We start from the raw sequence: 19521 nt of genomic DNA on the forward strand, positions 1-19521 counted from the left end.
GCAAGATGCTGCGTCTCTCTCGTTTTTTTCCTCCTCGTGCTTTTCATCACAGCCTCACACTCCACTGAGCAGACGCTGTGATGAGAGACAGAGCGGGAGAGTGGAGTTTTTTACCCTTTTTATTTTATTTATTTATTTCATAATCTGCGGAGGGATGTCGCGTTTTGTACCAGGAGTCAGCCGGGGCGGAGGGCCGTGACGAGGCAGTGACAGAGACATGAGGGGCCCCAGGTTCAGACACAAAGAGGAGCTATGGAGACTGGAGAGTGAGTAGATACAGTATTGTTACTATACTTTGATTTTTACTTGATGAAAACATGCTTGAAAAAGAAAAAAATATATATATGTAATTAATTTTCAGTTGAGGTATTAGTTTGTGTATCTGCTTATGTACTTTTGTCACAGTTTAGTTAAAATCAGTGGTGGAAAGTACAGATACTTTCTCTCAAATGCAGTGAAGTAGCAGTAAAATGTACTTAAGTATACTATTTTTTAGATCTCTGTACTTTACTTCACTAGATTTTAAAGAGGATACTTTTTTACTTTTACTTCACTACATTTGAGAGCAGATATCTGTACTTTCTACTACTTTTTTAACAGGATTGAAAAGTAAGTAGTAAGATTTTTTTATTATTATGATTGGGTGAGACTTGCTGAAATGTTCATAGTTTGAGCCAACAAAAATATACAAATAAAAGCAGCTAGAACAAAAAATCAATTCAGTTGTTTCTGTTGAACAAAATTCAGCACATCTTTATTAAAATCACCACATTTGAAGCTTTATAAGACGTCAGAATCTACACAGAATACTTTGACTTTGTTTCTGAGAAGTGAATAATAAAGAATAATAAAGAAAAGGATATCCATGCCAATTCTGATTCTACAATTACAATGAAAAACACTCCTATATTGATTTTATAAACTTTTAGCCATGTTATAATGCTGTTAATTTTTCTTTTGTTTAATTTTTGTTTGTGTAACCCTTTATTATGAGTCTGTCTACGTCTCCAAAGATCAAAATGCTCTGTTCCACCTTGTGAGATTGGCAATTCCAGACTTTAAATTATCCAAACGATTGCAGTGAAGTTGTTTACAGTATAATTTTCCCCCAAATTTACAGCATTCAAACAAGAAATGAACCCAAATTACTCATTATTTATTTATTTTATTTATTTCAATCTCTCTTTTTTTTTTTCACTTTTCTTTCCCGTGTAACTCCAAACACAGTCCACAGATGCAGATCCGCCCCAGAGCCTGTTCCTGTACCATATGGAAGTACTTTCTTGTGTTCTACCCTTTAGTCACTGCTAATGAGACACTTTTCCCACGGACAAATTCTAAACAAATCCTGCGTTTTTCCTCGAAAGAATGGCCCTTTCTCTCACCTCCTCACCAGCCCGGGGTCCTACATATGGCTGCCCCAAAATGTCCACTTTTTGTTTATTTCTTCGTGGCAAATTCCTGAATCACAAAAGGCTCAAACTGGGCAGAGGTCCAACCCAATCCATAGAACTGTATTAATGTTAAATAGCTCATTGCTCAAAGTGAGTTGTGTAGTTTTGTCTTTTATGTTGTGCATGGAAATACTTATGACAAACAGTGTGGCGTAGATTAGTGCAAATGGGACGGATCAGAGATGGATAACCCGGTGGCATGTGTCTGTAATCACGCTGTTTTGGAGAGGAAGGACCACAAATGTTGATTAAACTGAAATTTGAGTTGGGTTTTAGTGTAGTCTATGTTAAAGGCGTGTCTTATTAACCGTCCTAATTATTCGTCACAGACTCTCTGAAAATATCACGCTTTATAATTAGATGCAGACAGTACACAGATTTATTTTGACTACTTAGAGCTGCTCATGCAGTACATCTGCACTGGACAGGACACATTTTGCTCAAATACAACAAAACTAGTAGGGATGTAACAGTAACTGAAATATCATGATATCGTATCGTCAAAGTTCTCACAATAACATCGTGGACCATCACAAAATATCGAATTACAAGTGTCTGTCTTAAATGAAGAATTATGGTGCAGCAATAGGTAAAAAAGACAGAGGGAACTACATAGACCATGATTGCTCCATTTCAGTGCCGACTACATGAATAAATATTATAGGTATAAAAGTATTTTAAGAGAAAAAGGTAGAATATTAAAAGTTTTAGCTGTTTAGCCTTCACAAAATATTGCAATAAATATCGTACCATGAGATGTATATCGTGAAAATATCGTACAGAGAGATTTGGATATTGTTATATCTCTAATCATGAGCCTCCCCTCCATATCGTGAGCTTTCCCACGATATCGCAATAAATATCGTACTGTGAGGTTCATACTATGAAGATATCGTATCATGAGACTTGGATATCGTCACACCCCTAATCAAAACTGTACAAACATTAACTATACAACTCTCGTAAAGAGGGCTGTGGGTGAGCTTGGAGTAAATGTAAATGACAGAATTTGGGGAAATGATCAAAATGGGCCCATAGATCCATAGATATCAGCTGAGCTTATCTTCCATCAGTTCCTCTAGATTCAGTGGCCATGAAAAAAATCTCTCTCTGCATACAAAATTGGATAAGCAAGTTTGTCTTAAAGCTGTATTTTTTTCTGGTGGAGGGGCCACTCCCTGCTTTTCTCTATGTAAATACAGATAATTGCTTTTGTCTGGAATGCTCCACTGTACGGCTTTTATCTCTGTTGCATTTATTTAATTACTGGCATTTTTATTGCTCGAAAATACCTTGTAAAACCTCCTTTATTTATTACTGTGAGCTTTCTTCACATCCTGTATCTGGCTCAGAACTTGGCCTGGTGGTGTCCCCTGCTTGTCACTATAGAGACGATATAGTTAAATGCCATACTGTGGAACCTAGAATGCACAGAGACACATGCTGGTTGGTGTTTTCATAGAGATGTTCTAAGGTAGAAATGCCAGTCGTTATTATAGTGAATAGATACTTCAGACTACGCTGATTATGTCATTTGATTACAGGTGATTTTTAGACGTTTCAAACCCGAACTTGAGTCCTCTGAAGAGAATCGTCAGATAAAACTGTCATTTACATTAGAGACATAATCTGCAGAGCTGCTGGCTACTGCTGCAGTTTTTGGCAGAGTCGGTGTGAGCTTTTTATCAGGCTCTTGTCTTATTACTTTGACTTCCATTTTTGGCTTTTGCTCACAAATCAGAGTCTTAAAGGTGCACTGTGTAACTTTTCTGGTAGAGGACCTGCCAGTTACCTGTTTCCATGGAAATGTTATAGCTTTAGCTCCAGTATTCCAAAGCACAGAATTTTACTTTTCAGTTTCCATTGAAAAAAAACTGGAGATGCCACAGGTGAGATCTGTGAAGCGGTCACCCCACTCACAATAAGAATGCATATTTTTAAAGCTTTTTTGAGGAATAAAAACACAGATAATCGAATAATATGATATTGTGGAACATTACAGGCAAAGCAATAGCATCTCCATGGTAGCGGACGCCCAACCTGAAAAGTTACGCATAAACCTTTTTCTGCTTGAGTAGAACAAACATTGCCAACATTTTACAAGAATTATTATTGACACAATTTACATAAAGAAACATACAGACGCAGCGTATTGTGTGTTGTATGTGCATTAACCTCTGGAAAAGAGAAGAGTTTGATTCTCAGACTTTGTGGGGCCTTTTTGTTCTGTTGGCAAAGGTCCCAATCAAATTAAAGCATGGACAAGCAGATAAACATAGGTCCTATCTGTGTAAGACCGTTTGTCTCTGTAGCAACCAAATCTCAATCAAATACACAAGACCAAAGTGATTACTGTGACGATAAACTTAAAGCTGCACTATGGGACGTTTCTGGAAGTGGTCTGCCTCCTCCTTGTCTTATGAAGATGTGATTGCTTTGTCTGGAATGTTCCTCAGTATGGCATTAAACTTATTTTGCATGTAATCAATTCCATGTGTTTTCTATTGTTAAACAAGTACAGTAGAAAACATGTCATCTTTCTGTGAACAGTCTCACCTCTCCAAAGATCTGACCTGTAACTTGGCCTGGTAGCATAACAATCCATGCAAAGGAGTAACATCTCTATGGAGACAAGCAGATGGCCAGAAAGGTTACACAGTGCACCTTTATATAAGTCAGTACCAACAACAGAATATGAAATCATGCCTTTTTGTGGCCATAGCAAGCTTTGTCAGATATCACAAGCTGAGCCAGACCTGAGTAGTAATTGGATGGGAGACCATTGGGAATACCAGGTGTCATTGTGTCCTTTGGCAAGACACTTCACCCTTCACTCTTTGAGGATCTAAAAATCCAGTGCATTAGTAACATTTTCCCGCTAGGTTGTGGCAGTGAACCACAACTCTTGAAGCATAATTTATTCCCAAATAATACTTTTTAAGTTCAATAGTTCACATTAGGCCAATCACTTTAATGTCTATATGTGAACGTAGAGGCTTCACCTAAACAGTGGGAGAATTATCTAAAGTGTAAAGTCAGATGAGGGCGTGCGTCCAGCAGTGATCAGCAGGTTCAGATGCCAAACTCGTCATGAGGAAAAACGCTGACCATTTCTTTGATTCGATCACCGCTTTAGTGCCTTTTACAGTCACTTTAAAGCCACTCAGATTGAACTCATCGACAAAAAGATGAGTGATGATCGGGGACACTTACTGATGTCAGGATGTGAATGAGTAAGTGCAGGGAGGAGAGCTTAAACTAAACTAATGCAGTAACTTTTGTATGAGAGTGTGTTACCGGAGTTTGAATGACATCACCGAGTGTGATCTATGGGTTTCTAGGAAGTGTAGTCACAGAACAAAAAATTCTAATTTGATTGCGATGAGAAAGAAAAGGCTTGATATCCATGCCAATTTCACTACCACAATAAAAACAATCTATTTTAAAGGTCCTATATTATATTATAATGCTGTTACCTCATTGAAAATATACCTTGAGTTGTGTTGTGTTTTGTTTCATTTATTCATGTTTGAGTAAACCTTTATTAGTAATCTTTCTACATCTCCAAAGCTCAAAATGCTCTGTTCCACTTTCTGTCATGTAGTAGTAGTAGTTTTCAAGTTAACAGCTGCAGCTTTTACCTTTTGTTGAGTAGAGAGTGGCAATTCCAGGGCTGAAATGATCACAATTATTCTAGAGAAGGTGTGTGAAGTTTAAAAACACAGTGGAGAACTTCCTGTATTACCACATGACATCACAAGGTGGAACAGAGTGCTTTCTGTCTGTGTGAATGAAACAAAGCACAACTCCAGGCGTGTTTTTGATGAGGAAACAGCATTATAATGATAAAATAAAACCTATTTCTGAAATGTCTGCTTTTTTCAGTACATTAAGAAACTACTGATCTGGGTACAATCTTTTTTATGACAATCCTGTTTCAGGGTGATGAAAAAGGATCATTGCAATAGGAAACAATAATTCAAAACAAAATATTCTTTCAAATGGTGCACTGTTTTCCTTCTTCCTTCCTTCTGGTATATAGCTGAGATATTTTTCTTACTTTATTTTTATTTGTACATATACATTTATATAATTACACCTTATCCTTGTGGATCAATAACGTTTGTCTAAGTCTAAATCTAAGTTCATGTTTTGGCTACTATTTTGAGAATTTTTGAAGAATGTTAAAGTTAATTGTGTAACTTTTCTAGTGGAGGGTCCATCAAATGCTTTTCTCCATGGACATGTTATTGCTTTGTCTGGAATGTTCCACAGTATGGTATTAAACCTTTTTATCTTCATGGAGACCAAACCAGACTAAGTTACAGGTCAGATCTGTGGAGAGGCAACCCCGCTCATGGTCAGAACACTTGTTTTTCTGTGTATTTTTGAGCAATAAAACCACCTGTAATTGGATAAATGTAAACTAGAGGACTGTGGAACATTTCAGACAGAGCGATACAAACAAGCACATGATCGACCCCGAACCAAAAAGTTACATTTAGACTGAAAAATCCTTCATTTGGTCTAATATTTAAGCAGATTAAATGATCAACATATCAACTTCTATTTAACACAATGTAAACAATAGTGCAAAGTGGCTCTTGTCTTTCTAGAATGCCGGTTACTTTGTCTATAAATACTGTATATTCAATCATAAGACATGCTCCGTTTAGACTTGACCAGAGGCAGAAAGCACGTCTCATTAAAGCTCTTACAGTCCTTGTGTTATGTTCATTATCTTCGCAGCCCCATGGCCATTCTATGTAAATAAGAGTGTGTAGAATTATACTGTCAGTGAGGCAGACACAGCTATAGGAAATACATGACATTGTGGTACATTACTGCAAAGAGAATGCAGTTTATCCTTTTATTTCTGCTTCCATTTTCCTAATATGTCGCACTCTCTGTCTGCTCTGGGAATAAATACAGGATTTATAAAGTTTTTTTGCTATTTAAACTTTTTTTTTAATTACATCTAAATTGAATTACACGTTTTATCGATGATGGCAAAACATTCATTCTTACTCTGAGTCTGGTCACCTCTCCGCTGAGCTGGCTTGTCATTTGTCCCGGTGGTGTCACTTGTTTGTCGTCACGGAGATAGATAACTTTAACGCCATACTTTTTAGGCAAATTATAAGCCTGCAGTTATTGAATGATGATTAATTAGGACTGTTGCCATAGTGATACAAAACTTGAAATTAAAATATGATATGTTTTGAATGGGAAAATGCCGCATATAACAGGAAGCTGGACCCCATATTCATCACAAATGTCAAAAATACAGGAGTTTATTGTTCAATGTATCCGGGCGTTTTAGAAAATTTGGATAATGGATAAAATAAACAGAGATTAACCATTTAAAACAGAATAGTATATCTTCTATATTTTTCGAATGGGGGAAAAGTCCTCCGAAACTTGTATAAGAGGAAGCTGAAGCCCATGAATACCTGCTCTTGAGAAACATGTTTTGTTAGCTGTCTCTCATCTGTCGTTTGATGCAGTGTGGAAATCTCATCTCTGTTTGGGAAGGGGTTGGGGGGGTGCGGTGGTGCTTGTGGGGGTTTCTCTGTCTCTCTGTGTCTGTCCCCCCCTCCTCCTGCCCCGAGATGTCCTGTCTATACCCATGATTCATCTCTCTTAGTCAGTCTCTCTATCTCTCTATCTGTGTCTCTCTGTCTCTCTCTCTCTCACATCACCCCCATCCTGAAATCCCTTCACTGGCTCCCGATCACACTCAGGATTGAGTACAAGGTCTCCCTCCTCACTCACCAATGCATCCACGGTCACTCCCCCCAGTACCTTAAGGAACTCCTCACTCCCCAGACCCCCTCACGCACCCTCCGCTCTGCAGCCACCAACACTCTCCAAACCCCCAGAACCAAACTTTGCACCATGGGAGATCGGGCCTTCTCCTCTGCTGCTCCAAGGCTTTGGAATGCTCTCCCCGACCACCTGAGAGCCCCACAATCTATTTCTGTTTTTAAACAAAATCTTAAAACATACCTTTTTACTAAAGCCTTTTGTTAATTGTATTTTATTCTTGTTTTATCTTATAAATTCCTGCACTGGTTTTAGCTTGATCCACTGTTTCTGATGCACCTTTTTACTCATTGTTTTTACCTGTAGCACTTTGAGATTATTTTATGTAAAGTGCAATATAAATAAAATGTATTATTATTAAATGTATTATTATTCTCTGCCTTTCTGTGTGAGTGTGTGTGTTTCTCTCTCTCTCTCTGTTTCTCTCTCTCACTCCCTGCGCTTCTCTCTCTCTGTGTTTCTGTCTGGGTGTGTGCGTGTGTGTGTTTCTCTCTCTCTCTGTGTGTGTATGTGTTTCTGTCACTCTGTGCCTCTCTCTCTCTGTCTGTTTTTCTCTATGTGTGTCTCTCTCTCTCTCTGTGTGTGTGTTTTCTCTCTGTCTGTGTGTGTTTCTCTCTCTGTCTGTGTGTGTGTTTCTCTCTCTCTCTCTGTGTATGTGTTTCTGTCACTCTGTGCCTCTCGCTCTCTGTCTCTCTCTCTCTCTCTGTCTGTTTTTCTCTATGTGTGTCTCTCTCTCTCTCTCTCTGTGTGTTTTCTCTCTCTGTCTGTGTGTGTGTTTCTCTCTCTCTGTTTCTCTGTGTGCATGTGTTTCTGTCTCTATGTCTCTTTCGCTCTCTCTCTCTCTCTGTCTGTTTTTCTCTGTATGTGTGTGTGTTTCTCTCTGTCTCTCTCTCTCTCTCTCTGTCTGTTTTTCTCTATGTGTGTCTCTCTCTCTCTCTCTCTCTCTCTCTCTCTGTTCTCTCTCTGTCTGTGTGTGTATTTCTCTCTCTCTGTTTCTCTGTGTCATGTGTTTCTGTCTCTATGTCTCTTTCTCTCTCTCTCTCTCTCTCTCTGCGTATGCATTTCTCTCTCTCTCTCTCTCTCTCTCTCTCTGTGTGTGTGTGTGTTTCTCTCTCTCTCTCTCTGTGTGTGTTTCTCTCTCTGTGTCTGTGTGTGTATTTCTCTCTCTCTGTTTCTCTGTGTGCATGTGTTTCTGTCTCTATGTCTCTTTCTCTCTCTCTCTCTCTCTGCGTATGCATTTCTCTCTCTCTTCTCTCTCTCTCTGTGTGGTGTGTGTGTGTTTCTCTCTCTCTCTCTCTCTGCGTATGCATTTCTCTCTCTCTCTCTCTCTCTCTCTCTCTGTGTGTGTGTGTGTCTCTCTCTCTCTCTCTCTCTCTCTCTCAGTCAACATAAAACAGAGATGAGATTTCCACACTGCATCAAACGACAGATGAGAGACAGCTAACAAAACATGTTTCTCAAGAGCAGGTATTCATGGGCTTCAGCTTCCTCTTATACAACATTTTGAAGACTTTTTCCCATTTGAAAGTTATATATATAATATATTTTAAATTGTTTTCACATTTTTCTTAATTCTGAAACCCATGGATACTTTGAACATTGAACATGAGTTACAACAAATGCCTGTATTTCTGACACCAATGTCTCTCTCTCATCCTTTCTCTCATCCTCTTTCTCTGTCTTTCTCTTGCTGTCTGTCTCTCTCCCTGTTTCTCTTTCTCTCTATTTGTCTGTCTGTCTGTCTTTCTGTATGTGTGTGTCTCTCCCTCATCCTCTATCTCTGTCTCTCTCTCTCTTCCTCCCTCCCTCTCTCCATCTCTGGCCCTAGAGTGTGTGTCTCTCCGTCTCTCTCTTCCTCTCTCCCTCTGTTCGCTGTTCGTCTCTGGCCCTAGAGTGTGTATGTGTCTCTCTTTTCTCTCTCTCTCTTCCTCCCTTCCTCTCTTCGTCTCTGGCCCTAGAGTGTGTGCCTTAGCTCCACATGTAGATCACACGTGTCGTCTGTTGATATAGATACACAGAGGACTGCAGGGTCCCCCTCTCTCTCACTGTCACTGTAATTGTAACTGTCCATTTGAATAAGAGCACAGAGGGATGACGGGAAATGTGCCCTCAACAGTGTCATCTGATTGACCTTGTACTTTCTGGGCCGGGGTTTTCGAGTGGGGGCATTGGATCAGATCAGATCTCAAAACCCTGGCTTCAGTTTCACTTGACAAATATTACAAACTTGTTGACCATTTTTACAGGTCATGTGAAATCCAAGTTTTTACTTTAAAGAATTTGAGTTTAATTACTTCTTAACATGTTGACATTTTGATTACTTCAGGGATAGTCCTTAGATTTAGAGGAAAAAACTTTCTGTACTGTTGTAATAGGTGCTCTTGTGAGTAAAAATCTGTGTGCTTTTTATGCCAGAGTGTGAGTTTTTATTGTTGTCCAATGCAAAAAAAAAAACTAAAAATGCTCCAAAGATATAAAAATGTAATCCATTATACCCTGGCTTCAATTTAATAGCAGTATAGCTTATTCTCTGGCTAATTTGAAAGGCATAACAGACAAATGCAGATCATTTCAGTAAAAAAAAAAAGTTCCACCACCTGCTTGTCTCCATGAAGATGTTGTTGTTTTGACTGGAATGTCCCATTGTGGTTTTAAATATATTCGTCTCACTTTTACTCAAAACATGGGTTTTTATTGAGCTAAAAACTTGCATTTGTACTGTGAGTGGGCTCGTCTCTTTTCAACCTCTTTTTCAACCGTTTGCAGATCAAATCTTATACTCACTCAATAAAATATTGAGCCCCAAACTATATTGTTCCAGCGTATATTGAACGATAAGTGGAAGTAATTATCATGACAGGCCTATAAACATGAACAATAAATTGCAAAAGAAAATGGTTTGGCAGATATAAATCCAACTGATAATTTGAACTTTGAAGTTTGCAGAGAGCGACCCTAATTTGTTTTGAATTGTTGCATTTCTTGTTACATAAAATGTATTTCTCTTCCAACCTTAATCATGTCACTTTATTCTCACCCGTTCACTGTTACTGTTGATATTTAGAGTTTCGCACAGCTCCTCTCTTCTCTCTTGTGTCTGGGACTGACTCACCTTCTAAGTCTAATTCACAAAGTCAGTTCTCCCCCCAAACCTCTCATCTCGTTCTTGCAGATCCAGACCACAGAGCAGAGCTAAATGTCACCTCACATGTGTCTGTGAGCGGGTCAGACTGTGGGGCTGCTCTGAGGTCGAGGGGTCTTCTCCTCACACTCACCAACCTGGAAAATCTGAGCAGACTTGAAGTTGTATGTCGAGTTATGTAATAAGAATATTTCCTCATGTAGCTTATGTTTTATCTAAAAACATAATCGCTGACAAAAAGTGAAGCAAATGGCATTTCTTATATCCTGAAGACTGTAAATTTGTAAGTAATCTCTAGATCCAAAAAACAGTGCTTCAATGAGAGTAACTGAAATAAAATTGTAAAACTCAACTGCACAATTTATTTATGGTAATTTAAGTCAAATTTTCGTCTTGTCTTGTTCTCGTGGACCCAATCTTGTGTTTTTCTTGTCTTGGAAGTGTTTTCTTTATTTCATTTATTTCATAAGGACTATGCATAACCACCTAGTGCCTCCACTCAAATTAATTTCTTTCCAGCGACCAGGTCAAGAATCGAAATACACTAGACCAGGGGTGGGCAAACTTTTTGACTCGTGGGCCACAAATGGTTCTAAAATGTGACTGAAGGGCCGGACCAAGAGCAGATTGATGGAGTTTTCTGGTAATCCACATCATAAGAGAAAAAAATAACATGGGATATGTAGAAAACATGTCTCATGTTATTAAAATATCCCATAATTGAAAATCATTACAAAGTAAACAACATCAAAATATCTGTATTTCAAGTCCCACAGTGTTTACTATTTATTGAAATGACTTTTAAAACACTGAAAATTATTTATTAATATTATTATTATTATTATTATTATTATTATTATTATTATTATTAATATTATTATTATTATTATTATTATTATTTTATTATTAATAATAATAATAATAATAATAATAATAATAATAATAATAATAATAATAATTAATAATTTATTCTTTTTTTTTTTTTATATTCAAGTTCAGCGGGCTGAATTTAAAAGATTAAAGGGCCGCACATGGCCCCCGGGCTGTAGTTTGCCCACCCCTGCACTAGACGGTTTGCAAGAACCCCAGAAGTTGTAGATTGTGCACTGGCCAATCAGCAAAGAGCTGTGAAGCCATGAATTCAAACTCAGTCGCCTGTCTGGGTCCATTTTGTGGTACAGCACAACAGTAAACAAAGCGGTCGAGATAGATGTAGATAAAGCCATACATTCTGTGTTGACAAAGATTCCCGAGATCGAGGATTAAAAGCTGGAACAAAGAGAATGTTTGGTGAATTTTATCAAGGGGAAAGACGTTATTGTCCTTCTTTCTACGGGATTTGGTGCACTACATACGTCACGACCAAATAGCAGCGATTGGTTGAATTAAAAAAGTACCCACCTACCATCAAGTGTATGAATTCTAATGCTACGAGGTCAGACCGTTTCTACAAAGTGAAACCGCCTGATGAATCAGACTAGTGCATTACAGCCTATATTGCCATAATAGCTTAGAGTTTGCCAGAATATCTAGAGGTAAGACACTAGTTTCAGATGAAGACAAGTTTTACTTTTATTCAATGGTGTAAGATGTCACATTTTAATTGTAGTGTATCAGTATAATCTCAACCTTTTCTATGATGTTGTGTGATATCTCTTTACTGTTTGTGTGTTTTAATCTTGTTTTAATTCTAGTCAGATAATAAGTGACTGTCAATGTAGCAGATGTACATAAAAATATGAATCTTATGAGTACAACGATCATTTCAGAATAGTTTCATGGCATCGCGTGTGTCATGTCCACAGCTCTGTTCTTGCATTGTTTAAAAAAGCCACTTCACATCTGCACAGTCACCTCATATGTGAAATCAGTTAGCACGACTAGCTAAAGGACAACTGTGTAATATAGTGATTATGTAAAATCATTAAGTGACGCAATGAGAGAAAAGTCAATGAACATTTGAGTGTGGCTGCTTACTCACACATATAGACCACAGCTGCAGAGGGGACACTGCTGCTTAAAGTGCCATTGTGGGGAATTCTGTACAGAGGATTCCTGACATCCTCCAGCCCGGCTATGCCCATATTTGGTCAAGATGATCAATAGGGGACACATGTTTCATAGCAAACTCAAAACAAGCCCAGCCCTCCCTGTCCCACTGCAGACACAAAACAGGACTGCGTCAGATTCAGAACAGTCGCGTACAGTGTAAGGCTAACAAAGGGCTTGGTATAAGGACAAATTTAGAGTTACAGATAGGGATGAAGTGATACTGGTATTAGATATCAGTGCAGGTGTTGAAAACTTAGCTGTAATAAGAATATTTACAGGCTGATTTTGGTCTAGAATATCTCATTATGTTTGAACTTTTATTCATTCAAAGCTGAGAGTTATTTGAAGCAGAAATAACAGATGCATAACACAGCTTTCTTGTGATGAGTTAACAGTGTTTTAAAGAAGTAAGTGCCATTTTTCCATCTCTACACTGGTATCGGTTAATAGCAGGTATCGATTTTAGTATCAGGACCGAAAAATATTATTATAACCGGTTAGAGACTGTATAAATGCCTTTATATAATATTTATTTTTTAGGGACCTAAAATGTAAACATTCAGAGAGAGAGAGTTTTTCCATCATATTAAATTGTTCAGTTGAATAAAGAGCCTACTGTTCCAGGGTTGAAATTACCAAGATGATTCTAGTGAAGGTGTATGGAGTTTAAAAACACAGCAGAGCAGTTGCTGTATTACCACATGACATCACAAGGTGGAGTGTTTTCTGTTTGAGAGAGGCAGAAATATGCAGGGTTTGTGTGTGAATAAAACAAAACACAACCCCAGTTATGTTTTTGATGAGGAAACATTATAAAAGATCAGAAAGTTAAAGTTGGCCTTTTAAATAGTAGTAGATGGATATATGAAGCAAGACATTACTTTTCCATCTGAGCTGTTAAAATAAGGCTGAAAGATCAAAAAATATATATAAAATTGTACTGAAACCATATTTGAAGATTCTATATTATGCTAAATTGACTCTTGTTAGTTTTATGCCATATTAGAATATTGTTACCTCATCAAAAACATACCTGGAGGTGTGCTTTGTTTCATTCACACATATTTGAGTAATCCAGTAATCCTTTAGTTTGTCTACATCTCCAGAACTCAAAATACTCTGTTCTACCTTGTCATGAAGCAGCAGTTTTCAAGTTAACAGCTTCCCTTTACCTTTAGCCAGAGGTGGGGACTTGCGGTTCATGACTTGGACTCGAGTTAGACTTGAGTCACTATTTTTAGGACTTGAGATTTGATTTGATAAAATGGAGTAAGACTTGGGACTTGACTCAGACTTGAGGCCTGTTACTTGAGAATATTTGAGAAGCACTTTTAAATCAGATTTTTTATTTTTTATTTTGACTGTAATGATTCACTCTAAGATCTTGTCAAGTCATTGAAAAAGGAAAACTTTGTATTTATACAACTCTTATAGACTCTATAAATACTCATATATAAATATACTATTACTTTATAAGTACAGTTTAGTTTAAAAATCATATAAATTGCAAAAATGTAAGCTGTATTTGGTACTTTGGTTTAAAGACTTTAAATGACTTGAAGGTCAAAGCAGACAACTTGGACTTGACTTGGACTTGTGGGCTAGTGACTCGAGACTCGCCTTGGACTTGCCTGTATTTGACTTGGGACTTGATTTGGACTTGAGGTCAAAGACTTGAGACTTACTTGAGACTTGCAACATGACGACTTGGTCTCTGCCTTTAGCCCAGTAGAAATTGGCAGTTCCAGGCAATTGCATTTGGCATTTTATATTTGAGCCAAAGAAGCTATATATAAAACTCTTCACTGTTTTCACATCATAATATCCCTAATCTAATCTAGTTTTTATGTCTGGACATTGGCAGAGTAGACCATGTCATATGCAGTCTTCATGAGTTGGTGGCTTCATTTGTTTTGGCCCATAGTCACCCTTGTGGGACAGCAGCAGTGTTTGGGTTCAGCTCCAGTGCTCGGGTTAATACTGGCCTCCGCTCCATCGGGCTGTGACCGGACACCTGCTGCTCGGGCTGGTCTGATGGAGAAGGTCTGGTGAGAAAAGCCTGGAGCATGGAGCTAACCCACATCTGAAAAATGCCCCTGCTCCAAAAATGTACCCAAGTGTTCAGTCACTGTAGTCATAACTGAACACTTTATCAGGCAAGCTCAAAATGTGAGGTGCAGATATTATTTAATTGCTTTTGAATCGTTTATATTTCTATTTTGTTTACAGAGCAATTTAGGGCTGTAAAATTGGGGTTCTAAATTGTAAGACATTTCTACTTTGTCTTTGGCACCATCTTGTAACATTAATTTAAGATAATTGAACGTAAAATTGTTTTCTTCAGGGATGAATATTATATCCTTTATCAAATCACACACATTAAGAGCTCAGCAGCTTCATAAATTAAAAGTTAATTTTAAAAAAAGTGCAGAATCTTATATATTTTACCTTTTTTGCAACTTTTTATTTAAAGGGCCCAAATTACTTTACTTCCTGATATGTGTTATAATGTTGTTTCCTCATCATAAATATACCTAGAGTTGGTTTTGTTTCATTTACACATGTTTAACACAAAAACCCTGCATATTTTGGTTCTTTTCACTCACACCACCTTGTGATGTCATGTTTTTAAACTCCATACACCTTCACTAGAATCATCTGGATACTTTCAGCCCTAGAACTGATAATCTCTATGAAACAAAAATGGTAAAAGGAACTATTAACTTGAAAACTACTGCTTCATGACATCACAAAGTGGAACAGAGACAGACTAATAATGCAGAGTTACTCAAACATGCGTGGATGAAACAAAACGCAACTCCGAGTATTTTGAGAAAGTAACAACATCTCAGGAGTCAATTTCGCATTATATAGGAGCTTTATTTTTTACATTTGACAGTTTTAGTGACGCTGAATAAATATGCTGAATAAATATACATGACTGATAACTTTATTTTGGCGAGTCCTTTGCTATTTGGGGCTACACCTCTGAACCAAAACAAGCAAGTCACGCTCCTCCAATCCCCGAAAATGCACCTCTCACAGAAGCAGGATCACTAAGAGGATTTATTTCAGCTGAAAGAGATGAGAAGAGTTAAATAAATGTGTGTGCGGCTGGAAAACTGCACTTTTGGATTATTGCGCCTTCATCTCGGAGCTGTGCCGTGGTTTCTTAATACCAACATCCTTTCAGAGCTCTGTATACTTCTATAATTCCCCCAAAACTTGAACTTGAGCAACCTTACATGAGCCTTCTGAGTGTATTGTGAGTTATTTAATGATGAGAAGATGCGGATCTAAAAATATTATGGTTTGATTATGATTATGCATAATTATGTAAAATATGACTCAGGTGATAGAGTGACACTTAAAGATCCTGTCCCTGATTTTTACCATTTTAAAAATGTGAAAAACAGAACTACCAGTAGTTCATTTCAAACAGTTTGCAGTGGTCCAAAGTTATTCCTCACTAACCTTATGCATTCCAAGCATTTTAAGTATTCACCATGATGAGTCTGTAAGTGCTTTTCACAATTCAGACCAATATTTAAGGCAGTGAGAACCCTGTCAGAACTGAAGAAGCTACTTGGATGAGTGGTGAAACATATCTAGCACCTTTTTACTATTAACATTTGTCCTTGTGTCCCACCAGATCAAATCAGACATCTCCACCGCCCATGCAAATCACTGTGCATCTACATTCATAAACCCTAATCTGATTGTGTAGGCTGTTGCATGTTTTATCACTGGCTGCTGGAATAACAAAAACATCTGCCTACGTTGTCTATATATCAGTTTCTAGATTGCATTTTACATTTTAAAAAATCCAGTTAATATCTAGGTAAATTTAGAAATGTTGGTCATTTCTAGTAGTGACTAGACTGTGCAACTCGATATATATATTTTAAAAAACATATTTATTTTACCTGGCCCCATCTGTATTAAATTAAATTACTGACTAATAGAATCTTGTGATATCATCTGAAACCCAGCAATTTGAGCTGACATCTGCATTAAAGAGAGAAATAGAGAATCACGATCTGACTGAAATAGTAGATCATCACAGGGAAGAGATCACGATTCAGTTTTCCCTCAGCCCTAACAGGCTCTGAGCACAGCAGCAGATTAAAATCATAAAATATTAAATAAACAATCTATTACAATTCAATTTGATAACAAAGACTCCCCAAATATTTTTATATGTAGAATACTTTATCATTTATCATACTTCAATATTAGCATTAACATTATAAACATCTTTCTAAACACAGAGGTGTCCTCCGCTGAAGTATGTGTTTTGTTTGTGTACCTTCAACATGTTGTCAGTGACGTCCACCAGTAGCTTCCTGTCCACTGCCTGATCTTTAAATACTTATTCATTTTAGTGCAACTCGGCAAAAATTTAATTCAGATAAAACTGGACAGGAAGTAGTGATGCTACAACAAACTTAAAACAAACTTCAGTGCATCTCTCTACCCTCCTCTCCCTCTTCTCTCTAATAGAATTCAATTTGCCAAACGACATCGCCCTACTTTTCTAGTTTTGCCTATTGTTGTGTGTTGTGCTTTTTCTTGTTCTTATGAGTGTAAAAAAATGTAACATTGCACATCTCATCATAACCTCCTCTCCCTCTTGTTTTTTGTGTGCAGAGTCTGTGAGCAGGTGAGAGAGGGACACTGTCTGCCCCACTGTCCAGCGACACCATGAGCTGGAGCTTCCTCACGCGACTGCTGGAGGAAATCCACAACCACTCCACCTTCGTAGGGAAGCTGTGGCTCACCGTGCTCATTGTCTTCCGCATCGTCCTCACCGCGGTCGGGGGAGAGTCCATCTACTACGACGAGCAGAGCAAGTTTGTGTGTAACTCGGGGCAACCGGGCTGCGAAAATGTGTGTTACGACGCTTTTGCCCCCCTGTCACATGTACGCTTTTGGGTCTTCCAGATCATCTTGGTTGCTATGCCTTCGCTCATCTACATGGGGTACGCCATTAACAAGATAGCGAGATTGGAAGAGGCGAAAGGAGGGAGCGGGGCAACGGCAGTTAGGGTCGCAGGGGGTTACACGCACAGGAAGCCGAGGAAGATTTGTTTTGGGGCGAGACAGCATCGCGGTATAGAGGAGACAGAAGAAGATCAAGAAGATGACCCAATGATCTATGAAGTACCAGAGATCGAACCTCCCAAAAGACCTAGAGACCCTTTACAGCCAACTCCCAGACCCAAAATCCGCCATGACGGTCGAAGGAGAATCAGAGATGAAGGTTTGATGCGAGTTTACGTTCTTCAACTTGTGACCAGGACAGTTCTAGAGGCTGGCTTTCTTGCAGGTCAGTATCTACTCTACGGTTTCAGGGTGAAGCCAATTTTCGTGTGCTCCGGTAACCCCTGTCCGCATAGCGTTGATTGTTTCGTATCTCGTCCAACTGAGAAAACAATCTTCCTTCGGATCATGTACGGCGTTACCATCCTCTGCCTCACTTTAAACGTTTGGGAGATGCTACATTTAGGCATCGGATCGATTTGCGATATTATCCGTAAACGGCGTACCCCACCACCAGAAGATGAGTACCAGTTGGGCCTCTTGGGTTCAAATACAAACGTCGATGGTTCGGTCGGCGTTCCTGGTCCTGAAACTGGATCAGACGCGGGCGTAGGCGGGGACGGACCAGCTGATTACGTCGGTTACCCCTTTTCCTGGAACACCCCGTCGGCTCCCCCCGGCTACAACATAGTGGTAAAGCCGGAACAGATGCCCTACACGGACTTGAGCAACGCTAAAATGGCGTGCAAACAAAACCGCGCCAACATCGCCCAAGAGGAGCAGCAACAGTTCGGGAGCAATGAGGACAATTTTCCGAGTACAGGGGGGTCCCGGGTGGGGCTGAACAAAGACATGATCCAGCACGCCCACGAGCAACTGGAAGCTGCTATACAGGCCTACAGCCAGCAGCACCAAGCCGGGGAGGAGGAACCAGAGCAGGCGGGGGACAGCCAGGACGATAAACCCCAAAGCAATATCATTATCCAGGCACAACCGCAGCCCCAAACCCAGGCCCCGAAAGACAAAAAACATAGACTCAAACACACTAGTAAAGGGGGCAGCAGTGGCGGATGCAGTAGTAGTAATAGTAGTAGTAGTAAATCGGCAGAAGGGAAGCCGTCTGTGTGGATTTGAATGGACTGTAAAAGACTTGTACATATGAGATAAGAAAAGTGGGACTCTTTAAACCACAGTGCCTATTGAATCCTGTAAGCTGGAGCCTAAGTGTGTCCATGTTACTGTGGTGTATGAAAATGTATTGAATTGATTATGAACTGTTTTGCTTTTTTGCCTTCAAGCCCTTTAAGAAAATGATTCAGGGTGGGTAGCCAGAATATGTTTTCTCTCTCTCTCAATGAAAGATCGGTCAAATGCAGAAGACACTTTTCCTAAAGGGGCAATACAATGTTCAAGGTGCACGATGAATGTTCCACAGTAAGGCTTTAAATGTACATATTTGGAAAAACTTCTTATTGCGAGCGTAGTTAACTCTTCACAGATCTGACCTGTAACTTGCAGCTTGTCGTTATGGATATAAGTATGTGAATATTGCCATGCTGTGGAACATTGCATTCAAAGCAAGACATCTCCATGGTATGAAGCAGGGAAGTTACATAGTGCACCTTTAAGCCCACTTTATGGTTGTGTGTCGAATCGTCTGCGTCGCAATGCAAAGAGTCTGCGTCGCCTTGAACCCCCTTCGCAGATCGTGTGCTTCGACCAACGTGCACCTCCGAAATTTTGTAACTACGTGTTGAACCGACGCAGACGGCAAAAGAAAGCGACGCAGACAATAAGGGCTGTGATTGGTCCTCTCTGCATTCACTTTGCTACATTTCTGGTACTCTACTTTCCCACTTCATTTTGTACACGAACAGCATTTTAAAATCCGAGCCTCCTAGTGTTATGTCTGTAAATTTTTTTGCGGCGCATAAATCTTGACGCAGATCCATAAATCTAAAATGACGGCAACAAGGCAACGGCGGCAGTGTGCGTTGAGTCGAC

At 39.0% G+C, this 19521-nt stretch overlaps 1 protein-coding gene across 1 annotated transcript; it reads left to right on the forward strand.

Annotated features, from left to right (window-relative positions):
- Nucleotides 1–214: 214 nt before the first annotated feature.
- gjc1 (gap junction protein gamma 1) lies at nt 215–18651 on the forward strand. Its single transcript, XM_020926425.2, has 2 exons — nt 215–266; nt 17125–18651. Exon 2 carries the CDS (start codon nt 17179–17181, stop codon nt 18649–18651), a length of 1473 nt encoding a protein of 490 aa, XP_020782084.1. The 5' UTR covers nt 215–266; nt 17125–17178.
- Nucleotides 18652–19521: the final 870 nt, after the last annotated feature.

Source organism: Boleophthalmus pectinirostris, unplaced genomic scaffold (genome assembly GCF_026225935.1).
Source record: "Boleophthalmus pectinirostris isolate CB_2022bp ecotype Guang Dong unplaced genomic scaffold, ASM2622593v1 HiC_scaffold_17, whole genome shotgun sequence".
In the NCBI taxonomy this organism is placed as follows: domain Eukaryota; kingdom Metazoa; phylum Chordata; class Actinopteri; order Gobiiformes; family Gobiidae; genus Boleophthalmus; species Boleophthalmus pectinirostris.

Bases quoted from the DNA above. Each gene is read 5' to 3' on its own strand.
- gjc1 (XM_020926425.2), top strand. From the start codon at position 17,179: ATGAGCTGGAGCTTCCTCACGCGACTGCTGGAGGAAATCCACAACCAC.